Raw genomic sequence first — 13,190 nt, forward strand, 5'->3', positions numbered from 1 at the left:
GTGTGTGATTTCTGTGTGATTGTACTGTTTTCACAAAGAAGTAAGTGACCCCAGTTGGTTAAAAATCCTGTCTGTTATCCATCTTCTCTAAAACTATTCATATGACAAATAAATCATTAGATAAGGAAAACCAATTTAGTTTTACATACAAAAAGGGATTATTTAATGAATTCATATTTCATGGAAGAAATTCAGCCAGAAATTCAATCAATACTGATCATTTAATATGAGTACCCTTTAAACTCATCATTAGGCCCAGGGAGTGGTCTTATGAGGTTACTAGGTGAGGTCTAGACTTTTTCCATCTCCATTTCATCCATATATAAATGGGGTTATTTTTAGCTGAAATCAGCTTTAAAGCTGATCGTCAGTTGCATAAACATTGAAGATGAGAAGACAAGGAAAATTCTGAACACATAGTGTTGCTCTCACCAAGGCAAAAAACCACAGTAGACCTCCGGTGGTAGGTCTCACTCAGGCAGAGGAATCTGGAACTGCTCACTGACTCAGTGATGATTAGAATTTGTCTGCTAGACATAGGTATAGACCAGAGATTTCATAGTCTTGTAGGAAATCTAGGCACTGGCTTGGGTCAGAGTTGTAGGGTTTTTGCTCGATGGCATCACCAGCTCGATGGGCATGAGTTTGAATGAACTCCGGGAGTTGGTGATGGACAGGGAGGCCTGGCGTGCTGCAATTCATGGGGTCGCAAAGAGTCGGACACAACTGAGTGACCGGACTGAACTGAACTTTCAAAAAGCAAGATTGTAGCATTGAGGCCTGATAGTTAGCTTTAGCCAATTTGCGTATTTGGAGGAATTGAATCCCCCTGAAGCTCCAAGGAGCTGCTAAAAGCCCTCTGTGACTGAGATCAGACCTTCCCACCCTAATAGGTTCTTGATAAAACTAGTGATATAATCAGTTACAGTCTCCATTCTGAAGGATCTCTAGATCTTGCTAAAGGAAAGTGTGCAGACTTGTGAAGAGCTGGAGCATAGACTGGAAAATACCGTTTCTTAAAGTCCAGGGCCCTTAGCTGCAGGATGGGTCTCATTCTGTAAAAGTGAATGGTGTGAGGAATTGTAAAGAAGGAATTTATTCTGAATGTTTGGATGTTAAGATATCTTCTTCCTAAGCTTTAGAGTAAGAGGACTCTAGAAACTCAAGAGTGTCAACAGAGAAGGCTCCTGGAAGAATCTGAGGCTCCTGGAAGAATCTGAGCAGTCATGAGGGAAGAACGTGAAGACAGAACCTCTGTTCCCAAGGGGATGCCATGCCATCAGACCTTTCTAAGACAACTGTACTTCCCAATAGTTTTTAAAAAATTTACTTTTTAATTTTCACTGAGTCACAGTGGGATTCACTGGCCATATTTTTAGTGAAAGCAAAGTGGAATTGGCATAACACCAATATAGGGTATGTGAGAAAAGCTAAACCTCGGTTTGACATAGAGCAAAGAACTCACAGGAAAGAGAATCTTAGGGAACAGACTTAGGCAATGTTGAGACGTCTCTCTTCACCAGAGGATCCGCATAGGAGAGAAACCATGCTTGTGTGATGCCTGTCACAAAACACTCATTCATGAATGTACACTGCATGGTCATAAGAGGAGCCATGTGGAAAAGAAAACATACTGTTGTGTAGATTGTGGGAAATGCTTCAACTGCTAGAGAAACCTCACTGCTCACCAAAGAATCTACTTAGGAAATAAACCCAGAGTGTCTTTAGCAGTACTGTGAAATAGAAATATATTCTGAGCCACAAGTGTGAACCACATATATAATTCAAAATTTTCTAGTAGCCACATTACAAAGTTAAAAGAAACCAGTGGTATTAACTTTAATAATCTCTTTTGTGAAACCTCACATATCAAAAATATGTATGTAATCAAGATGTAATCAATATAAAAAACTACATATGATATTTTACAGTCTGTTTTTGTTTTCTTAGTCTTTTTGTTAAAGTATATTTTATTGCTCTTGTTTATTTATTTTCATCTTTGCTGGGTCTTCTTTGATGTGTGGGCTTTCTCTAGTTGCCGCGAGTGAGGGCCCCTTTTCCTTGCTGGGCTTGGGCTTCCCACTTCAATGGCCTCTCTCATTGTGGTGCATGGGATTAGTTGCTCTTTGGCACATGGGATCTTCCTGGACCAGGGATCAAACTCGTGACTCCCACATTGGCAGGCCGTTTTCAACCACTGGGTCACCAGGTGACTGGGTCACCCTAAGTCTTTTAAATACGGCGTGTGCTTTACACTACAGCACATCGCAGTGTGGATTAGCCACACTGGGCTCAGTAGCCCAGTAGTCAGGTGTGTCCACTGGCCGCTATATTGGACAGCATGGCCAAACCTTTTACCAGTTGTAAAACTTTAAATGCCATAAAAGAGTACAGTAAATAACATCTCAACATAATTGTCCTAAATGACTTTTATTAATTAAGTCCAGGTCTTGTCCTAGCCCTACGGTAAGGTTAGCGGTGATTTCTGGATAGTAATGACATAATACATGTTAAGCACTTAAGAGAGTACTTAGCTTACAATAGATGCTCCACAATTATTAACAGCTATGATTTTTACAATATTTTTTTTTTCATTTAGCAAATAATCTTTATTTCATTCTCATTCCCAGGGGGAATCTTATTTAAAGAGATCAGGGTAATTTGTGACAACATGGGTGAACCTGGAGAGCATTGTGCTAGGTGAAATAACCCAGACAGAGGAAGATAAATACCACATGGTACCACTTATATGTGGAATCTAAAAGAAGAAATTGAACAGATAGAAGCAGAGAGTAAAATGGTGGTTGCCAGGGGTAGGTAGGAGAAATGGGGAGATAATGGTCAAAAGATACAAGCCTCCAGTTATGATTAAGTTCTGAGGATCTAATGTACAGCATGGTAACTAAAGTCAACAGTGTTGTATTGTGTACTTGAAATTTGCTAAGAGTATTTAGCATTTTACCCAAAAAAATGAAAAATAAAAAGTAACTATGTGAGGTGATATATGTGTTAATTAACTTGATTATGGCAACCATTTTAAAATGCACACGTAAATCATGTTGTACACATTATATTACAGTTGTTTTTGTTAGTTTTACCTCACGAAAGCTGAAATAAAATCCTGTTTAATAGTTAGAAAACATTAGTAACAGGAAAAAAAATTTAAAAAGCAGGCCATTTTTTTCTGATTTATTATCCTGCTGCTTCTTACAGAGAATAAGGAGAAAACTTAAATTTCTATTCCCTGTTCCCATTAACTTTGTTTTAATGGGGGTTATTTGCTCTGATTGGTCCCCTAGCCCACTTTTTTTTGAGTGGTCATTCCATTTCACCTGTCTCATTTTTTTTCATGGTCTGCTAATATTTATAAATGAAGGATTTGATTATTCAGTGTGGGTAATTGATGTGGTCACTGCCTGCAATTATGTGGGCTAATGTTTGCTTTTCCCTGATTGATTTTCCCCCAAGTGTATGTAGTGAGGTGATAGATAGGTTGGTAGTTTGATTCTTTGGCTTCGCTTCTCCTCCTTTCGTTGTGTTGAATGGGCGCTTGTGGGGCTCTTCTTGGCTGTGCTATGGAATAAGCTAGGTGTATGCGGATGGCTGCTGTTCAGTGTGGGTGGCAAGTATTCAACTATTCAAAAGTGGTAGGATTAAGTACCTGAGTAGACTGTTCACTTTATAACATTTGACATGCTGTTATATTTCTTTACAGAAATACACATGGCTTGATTAAAGCCATTATGAAACTATTACAAATGCAAGCTGTTAAGGAAGGACACAGTGGGGAGAAGAACATTCAGGATATATATAATATTAGGTAAGCCTTTTCTCCTTTCTTTTGAAACTTTTTTTTTAAGCGAATTGTTAAATAAGTTATGAATTAAAACATGCTAATTCATTAAGAATTAGTTGTTTACGTTCTCAGAGACTGTGAGTCTTAACCTCTCAGGAAGTTAGTATTTCCAACACTCAGGATTGAGATAGAATTGACTATCTGTTGTATGCTGAGTATCATAACTGTGGCTTTCAGCTAGCTTCCTTGGAACTGGAATCTTTGGTCCAAAATTCAGGTCATTCATTTTGATCTGGGATATAGAATCATCTTCCCAATACTGTGAAAACTGGAGTTCATTGAACAAATGTATTAAAAGCAGGAAGGTAAACTTCCTCACTGTAAAAAGTAACAGGACTAGCCAAGGGTTATTACCCAAGGCAGGGTCAGTAATTAACAGCATTGATTTGCCTTTTTGTTGTTATTATCTATATTGAACTGTGGTGTTGGAGAAGACTCTTGAGAGTCCCTTGGACTGCAAGGAGATCCAACCAGTCCATCCTGAAGGATCAGTCCTGGGTGTTCATTGGACGGACTGATGCTCAAGCCGAAACTCCAGTACTTTGGCCACCTCATGCGAAGAGTTGACTCATTGGAAAAGACCCTGATGCTGGGAGGGATTGGGAGCAGGAGGAGAAGGGGATGACAGAGGATGAGATGGCTGGATGACATCACCAACTCGATGGGCATGAGTTTGAGTAAACTCCGGGAGTTGGTGATGGACAGGGAGGCCTGGCGTGTTGTGATTCATGGGGTCACAAAGAGTCAGACACGACTGAGTGACTGAACTGGACTGAACTGGCTGATATGGGGCTTCTCTGGTGGCTCAGAGAGTAAAGAATCTGCATGCATTGCAGGAGGCCATAGAATGTAACATAGTGTGTGTGTGTGTATAAATATATATATATATATATATATGTATATATATATATGTATATATATATATACAGCAATAGTTCCAGTGAAGTGCATTGAATTTTATGGGAGAGTTTGGGCAAGGGAAGGCATACTTACTTGTGAAGGTGACCTTAACCATTGCCCTGAAGGTCCTAGAAAGTCATTTCATAAGAGAGGGGCTCCCACTTAGTAGAGGATGCCAGAAGATGTCCCATAATCAGTGTATATTGTCCTAAAAAATCTGTTCAGTGATGCATCTAGAATATACCTGTTTATAAAGAATGAATGCATGGCACCCCTAAACAAGGGCACTGGTTCTGGGGGAAAATGACTTACATAGGCTGTGGTGATCCAATAGGGAAAGTAGACCATACTTGGGAATTGTCATTGGCTTGAGCATATAAAACCTGCAGTTTCAAGCATTTGACACCACTGCTATCAGAAGCCATGAATGCCTCTCCTAATATATAGTACCTGTTACATACATGTATAGTACTTTCCTTTTGATAGTAAGTAAACAGTGTCTCATATATTACAGTGATCCTTCCTGTTAGTTTAGTGCTACTTACCATCTCCTTTATTTTTATGAGCATATTATCGAGTTTCTGTGGGCTCAGTTACCCCACAGCATGTGGGATCTTGGTTCCTCAATGAGGGATTGAACCCATGTTCCCTGCATTGCAGGACAGACTCTTAGCTACCGAACCACCAGGGAAGTCCCCTTAACATGTTTTTTGAATGTTTTAAAAAATATAGAACAGTTGGAAGAATGTAGTACAATGGATTAGTTAATTCATTGTTAACTTATTAGTTAACTCATTAAGTTGGGGAAGCAAAAGGAAAATTATTTCTTTGAAAATACACTGGAAACTGGGTGTGAAAGGTAAACTTTTCCAAATTGATAAATATGCTTTTCTTTTAAAAATATACATTACCTTAACCGGGATTGAACCTAAGGAGTAAATGAGCAGGACTTAATGTTTCTAGATGGGTCATGCAAGCATTTGTGTTCTCTTTTTTTTGAAAGAGGTTCACACTCTTGGGGCAGAGTTCTGGGATAGGAAATAATTCCACTTCATTGTTATTCAGGAGAAGTTATTTACTTATTTTAAAATAGGAAAGCTACTGGAGTTTTACAATTTTACTTAACAGTTTTATTGAAATATAGTTCACATACTGTACTGTACAAGTGACCTGTTTAAAGTGTACAATTCAGTGATTTTTAGTATATTCACATAGTCATACAATCATTGCCATAATCAATTTTAGGACATTTTCATCATTTCCTCAAATTCCTCACCCATTAACCATAGCTCTATCAACCTAGAGCTACTCAATTAAGTATTTTTAATTTCATTGGTTCTCACCACTGGCTGTTCATGAGAACCACATTTGCTGCTGCTGTTCAGTCACTAAGTCTGGGTATGCCCAAAAACAGATGAACATAGGAACAATGAAATACCCTAGACCACCTGAATCAGATTCAGAGAAGTCCCAGGTGATTCTGATCAACAGTGAGTATAAGATGGTGTGTTAGCTGCTCTCTACCATACATTTTCATCACCTGAGGCCTTATTGAATGGCAGATTCTCTTTCCTTAGACCTGACATGGGCTCCATATTCTGGTCTAACAAGCTCCCAGGTGATGCTGATACTGCTGTTTCCTTACCATACTTTAAGTAGCAGAGCTTTGAACAGCATTAGCAGTTCCTGGGAGCTTGTTAGGAATGTGGAATCTCGGACCCCATCTCAGGTTACCTGAATCAGAGTTTGCATTCTGGTGAGATTTTCCAGGTGGATCATAGCCATCTTAGTTTTTTTGATGATGATTTAAGGACATTTTTAGTCATGCAGAATAATTAGATTTTCACACTGATGGTGCTCCCTGTGAGTGAGTGCTAAACTTTGTTACCTGTAACGTTTCACCTATTTTCTGTCTAGAGTTTATTTTCTCCAGTAGTTGGCTCTTCTAGCCGTAGGCTTGTTCTCAGAAGACAATAGATGCAAGGTGTGGATCAGGAGCCCTGTTTGAAGAACTGAAATTATACTGGATATATAAGGATTGTTCGTAGAGTGGTGGCACATTAAGAGGTCCAGAATCAATCACTTGAGTTGGCATAATCCAGTAATGTTTGTGGAGGGCCCTCATGTGAATGGCTGTTTGGCACTATAAATGAGTAGAGTGTAATTGAGTGTGTAAGAGCCTGAGGTTCCTCCACGGGGGACTGTGGATGGCAGAAACGCAGGAGAGGTGAGCCTGAAGAGCAGATTTCCCTCAGGAGAGCTATGATTACCTGAGTCAATCATAAAATTGTCATGCTGTTTTAGAATCTTGTATGCCACATGTTGGTGAGCAATATCATCCAGCCTTGGAGAGGAAACTGATGAGCTGTGTATGAAAACATAAAAAGGATATGAGGAGCTTAGAACTCCACTGAAAGGTTTTCCTTGGTTATGTTGTAGGGTTGATCTAAAATGGAAGTATTATGGCAAGTAATTGTAAGCTTTCTAGGCAGGAAACTCAACTATAATTTTATGGTATTTAAGGACTCTGCTAGTATACTGTTGGAGTTTCTTTTTTTCCTAATAGCTGATTAACTTGCAATATAGTAAAACAGAATATTGGTCATCTTATTTTTTACTAAAGCTTTTTAAAAATTGAGCAAACACTGGTTTGTATTACTGTTTCATGTGTACAACCTTGTATTTTTACCTCGATATATGCTACAGCATGCTTACCACCAAAGGTTTAGTTTCCATCTGTTACCATAAAGTTGACCTCATTTACCCATTTTGCCCTCCCCCTACTCCTCTTCCCCTCTGGTAATCACTTAACCTGTCCTCTGTATCTATGTGTTTATTTTTACTTGGTTTGTTTGTTTATTTTTAATATTCCAAATGTGAGTGAAATCATATGGTATTTGTCCTTTTCTGTCGGACTTATTTCACTTAGCATATTACCCTCAGTGTCCATCCATGTGTTGCAAATGGCAGGGTTTCATCTTTTTTATGGCTCAGTAATATTCCACTGTGCATATATACCACATCTTCTTTGTCCATACATCCATCAGTGGTACTTAGGGTGTTCCCATATCTTGGCTATTGTAAATAATGCCGTGATAAACATTTGGGTGCAGAAGTAATGAAACACAAACTTGCATGTTTGGTATTTCTCCTGGCCCAGTTCAGTTCAGTTCAGTAACTCAGTCGTGTCCAGCTCTTTGCGACCCCATGGACTGCAGCACTCCAGGCTTCCCTGTCTATCACCAACTCCTGGAGCTTGTGCAAACTCAAGTCCATCGAGTTGGTGTTGCCATCCAACCATCTCATTCTCTGTCGTCCCCTTCTCCTCCTGCCTTCAATCTTTGCCAGTGTCAGGGTCTTTTCCAATGAGTCAGTTCTTTGCATCAGGTGGCCAAAGTATTGGAGCTTCATCTCAGCATCAGTCCTTCCAAAGAATATTCAGGACTGATTTCTTTTAGGATGGACTGGTTTCACTTCCTTGCAGTCTAAGGGACTCTCAAGAGTCTTCTCCAACATCACAGTTCAAAAGCATCAATTCTTCAGCACTCAACTTTCTTTATAGTCCAACTCTCACATCCATACATAACTACTGGAAAAACCATAGCTTTGTTGGCAATGTCTCTGCTGTTTAATATGCTGTCCAGGTTTGTCATAGCTTTTCTTCCAAGGAGTAAGCATCTTTTAATTTCATGGCTGAAATGATTTTAGAGCCCCCCAAAATAAAGTCTGTCACTGTTTCCATTGTTTCCCCATCTATTTGCCATGGCTCTTTAGTTCTTCTTTGATTTCTGCCATAAGGGTGATGTCATCTGTGTATCTGAGGTTATTGATATCTTCCCCAGCAGTCTTGATTCCAGCTTGTGCTTTATCTATCATGATATTTCACATGATGTACTCTGCATGTAAGTTAAATAAGCAGAGTAACAGTATATAGCCTTAACATACTCCTTTCCCTATTTGGAACCGGTCTGTTGTTCCATGTCTGGTTCTAATTGTTACTTCCTCACATGCATACAGATTTCTCAAGAGGGAGGTCAGGTCTGGTATTCCCATCTCTTGAATTTTCCACAGTTTGTTGTGATACACACAGTCACAGGCTTTAGCATAGTCAATGAAGCAGAAGTAGACATTTTTCTGGAACTCTCTTGCTTTTTCTGTGATTCAAGAGATGTTGTCAATTTGGTCTCTGGTTCCTCTGCCTTTTCTATATCCAGCTTGAACATCTGGAAGTTCTTGGTTCATGTACTGTTGAGCCTCACTTGGAGACTTTTGAGCATTACCTTGCTTTTGAGCATTACAGTAGTTTGAACATTCTTTGGCATTGCCTTTCTTTGGGATTGGAATGAAAACTGACCTTTTCCAGTCCTGGGGCCACTGCTGAGTTTTCCAAATTTGCTGGCATTTTGAGTGCAGCACTTTCACAGCATCATCTTTGAGGATTTGAAATAGCACAGCTGGAATTGCATCACCTCCATTAGTTTTTTTTGTAGTGATGCTTCCTCAGGCCCACTTGACTTCACATTTCAGAATGTCTGGCTCTAGGTGAATGATCACACCATTGTGGTTATCTGCATCATTAAGATCTTTTTTGTATAGTTCTGCATATTCTTGCCCCCTCTTCTTAATATCTTTTGCTTCTGTTAGGTCCCTACCATTTCTGTCCTTTATTGAGCCCATCTTTGCATGAAATGTTCCCTTGGTATCTCTAATTTTCTTAAAGAGATCTCTAGTCTTTCTTATTGTATTGTTTTCCTCTTTTCCTTTGCATTGATCACTGAGGAAGGCTTTTTTCTCTCCTTGCTATTCTTTGGAACTCTGCATTCAGATGGGTGTATCTTTCATTTTCTCCTTTGCCTTTTGCTTCTATTCTTGTCACAGCTATTTGTAAGGCCTCCTCCGACAACCATTTTGCCTTTTTGCATTTCTTTTTCTTGGGGATGGTTTTGATTACCACCTCCTGTACAATGTTACAAACCTCCATCCATAGTTCTTCAGGAACTCTGTCTATCAACTCTAATTCCTTGAATCCTCAGCACCATTCTACAAACCAGTGGTGGTTTTCAGTGTTTTAGTGTGGAAGGAGTTCAGAGTTTTTCATGTATATGTCTGGAGCATACACTTTAAGAAGAAATTTGGATACACAGATGATCTATTTACCCACCATGCTTTGAGATACATCAGATTAGAGTGTGTGTAGCCAGTAAAGTTCATTTTGCTTAACTGAATCCTTCTATAGTCTTGTGATTTAAACGAGATTAAAGGAGGATATTTAAATGGAGTTTCAATAACCAGGGCCTTTTAGAATGGGGATAAATTAGAAGAGCAATAGAACACAATTGGCTACTGTGATTAAACAGAGAGAATATGCAAGTTTTACTCTAGGCCCAGGAGTCTCAATTCTGGTTACCCTGTTAGAGTTCTCTGAGGAACTTTTAACAGTAGATGCTTGGGCTCTCCCAAGAATGAGTAGGGGTCAGCCTCAAGCACTGGTAGTTTTTCAAAGCTTCCTGGATTGTTACTAGTGTGGTAATTGGATTGAGAACTGCTGGCCAGTTGCAGTGAGGCATAGGGCTTTGTTGTTGCCAGACCTTCAGATCCTTCAATATTAATAACATTTTATATGAAATGTTCTGACTAATAAATGTTGGAAAACAATTCCGATTTTTCAAAATACAGAGTCGGCAGACTGAACACATCTGCTCACAAGATGCAATACAAGGGCAACTGTTTGTGACCTCTGATTTAGACATTTAACTGTTTTCAAAAACTTCAACTCCCCCTCATTTTTTTAAAATCTGTGAACAATTTTTAGATTAATCATTAAAAAAAAAAAAAAAACCATGAAAGATGACCACTAAGATATCCTCTATTTCAGGCTTATTTTTCCTCTCCTATTTTTTGTTTGGTCTAAATTTTCTTCTTGTTAGCTTGAACTCCATTTTGTTATGAACACTTATCTTTAAGTTATTTCAGTGCTCTATAACACTGACCATAGAGGAAGTGCAGCAGAGAACCGGAGTTTGCCTGGTATTTTGATTATAAGAATGACTAAATTTTGTTGTTGTTAATGTTTAGTCACTAAGTTACGTCTGATTCTTTTGCGAATCCATGGACTGTAGCTCACCAGACTCTGTCCATGGGATTTCCCAGGTGAGAACAGTGGAGTGGGTTGCAATTTCCTCCTCCAGGGAATCCTTTCCACCCAGGGATTGAACCTGTGCATTGGCAGGTGAGTTTTTACCACTGAGCCACCAAGGAAGCCCAAACTAAAATTTTAAGATTCACAAATTATGAGAGGCTCATTTTCTTTGTAATATGCCATTTTTTTTTCTCTTAAAATTTTATCATGTACTCTTGCTTTTAATTTTTCCTCTATGTATTCATATTATGGCAGTCTTTTTAAGATATCTCTTCCCTCAGCTGAAGTGAGGAAATAGCTGTGAATTCATGAGCGGTAACTGCTTTTCCAGAATTTATGTGTTATTCTGATGTGCCAGACAGTGGCTGACATGCACAAATATCACATGTTAAGAATCTTGTTTATGGAAAGAGTTGGTCTGATCAACATCAAGCTGTACTTTCTGGAAAAAGGGAATATTAAATGTTTTGGGCAGATGGTATGCTCTGAAATGGGTGATTAGGCCAATAGCAATGGATGGTTATACCCTGAGTAGATGAAAGTTATGTACTCTGTCAGTATTTGCATATCTGTTTGTGTCGTGTTATGAGTTTACTTAGATGTAGAGTTAATTTTGAGATCTTAAAGATGTGTGTCCTGAAGGTTGAAGTACTCTGTGTTCATCCCTTTTTTCCCCTGAAAAGTGAAAGTCACTCACCTGTGTCTGACTCTGCGATCCCATGGGTTCTACAGTCCATGGAATTCTTCATGCCGCGGATTGAGCCCAGATCTCCCACATTGCAGGCAGATTCTTTACCAGCTGAGCCCCCTTGGCAGCAGCAAATGCATTTGTTTCTTAGGATAATCAAATAGAAACAAGAAAATGTCCTAAGGTAAATACTAATGTGCAGTGCACTACGACCAGTTTGTGGTTGTGGATGTCAAAAGGTAGCCCCAGTTTTCATTTTGATAACTAGCTTCTTCTTAGCATTACACTCTTTATGCATTGTCTCCTCTCCATTTTGGTGGGTGAGATGGAATTGTCTGTGCGAAGAGTGCAGAGCATCTCAGATCTAGGGAAAAGCGTGTGCTTAGCTGCTGCTTTCTGAAGGCCTGGTGCCCTAGGGGAACTAACAGGAGGCGGGATGCCTGGAGCTTAGTGTTCAAGGGAGGAAGAGGCCAAGACAGAGGCTCAGGAGAGTTAGACATGGCCTAGAAGATGCAAGGCCATGGTAGAGACTTTGGGTTTTCTTTAAAGAGTAGTGGGAAGTCACTGAAGGTTTTATTTTTTTAAACTTATTTTGAAAGAATTTTAAAGTTCCAGAAAAGGTGCAAGAATAGTACAGAAAATTTCCACCTGACATTTACCCCAATTCACTTATTTTCCACATTCTCATTATCCTTCTCTCTATAGAATTAAAAACTATTGGAGAGTAGATCATACATATTCAGTAGGGTATGTTTTCTAAGAACAAGAATATTCTTTATATAACCAGAGTACAGTTATCAAATAACGTTCATTTAACACTTTTTTTTAAAATTTAACACTTTTACCTATAATCCATATCCTAGTTTTGCAATTTGTCTTAATAACGTCTTTTCATACCTCTTTCCTTTTTATTTTTAGTGAACGGGCTCCAGTTTAGGATCATATGTTGCCTTTAACTATTACATCTTTTTAGTCTTTTAAAATTTGGAATTATCTCATCCTTTATCTTTTATGATATTGACATTTTCTTTTTTTTTTTTTTGACATTGACATTTTCAAATACTGTGAAAGTGTTGCTGTGTCTTTCTCAGGACATCTCATCTGGAGACACTGATGTCCATCTTGCCTTTCATTGGTAATTTTAATTTTCGTTACCCTATCAAGGTAATATGTGGTTTCTCTACTGTATAGATACCATCTTCTTTTTGTAACTAATAAGCAATCTGTGGAGAAGATGCTATGAGACCATGAATATATCGTGTTCCTCATTAAACTCACAGCCCCCCCCCAATTAATTTTCACTGAGATAATTTCAAAATGGTAATTTCCCAACTCTACCACTCCTTTCAGATTTACTAATGGCAGTGGAGATACAGATATGCTTTAGATGTGGACATCATATATGACTTGATTCTTACTGTCAAACTGCATGTTTTGCTTCCATTTTCACTTCCTCTTTTCCCTCCTCTTTCCCACCCAGGGGAGTCTTTGTTCACAGTTTATGGTTCCAGTCACCTGGGGTTTACACTTGGTGTTTAAAAATCAGACCTAAAGAATAATTTGTACATATACTATCTTCCAGTTAGCAGTTGCCACCAGGAAATATT

At 38.8% G+C, this 13,190-nt stretch overlaps 1 protein-coding gene across 3 annotated transcripts in view; it reads left to right on the forward strand.

The window, feature by feature from the left end:
- Positions 1-13,190, forward strand: part of FOCAD (focadhesin) — a 286,020-nt gene that overhangs the window by 47,886 nt on the left and 224,944 nt on the right. For all 3 annotated transcript variants that reach the window (XM_070480582.1, XM_070480584.1, XM_070480583.1), the window contains exon 5: positions 3,716-3,820. In XM_070480582.1, coding sequence (XP_070336683.1) covers positions 3,716-3,820 — 105 coding nt within the window. The remainder of the gene's footprint in view (positions 1-3,715; positions 3,821-13,190) is intronic.

The sequence above is a fragment of the Odocoileus virginianus genome, chromosome 18, assembly GCF_023699985.2.
Source record: "Odocoileus virginianus isolate 20LAN1187 ecotype Illinois chromosome 18, Ovbor_1.2, whole genome shotgun sequence".
NCBI lineage: Eukaryota > Metazoa > Chordata > Mammalia > Artiodactyla > Cervidae > Odocoileus > Odocoileus virginianus.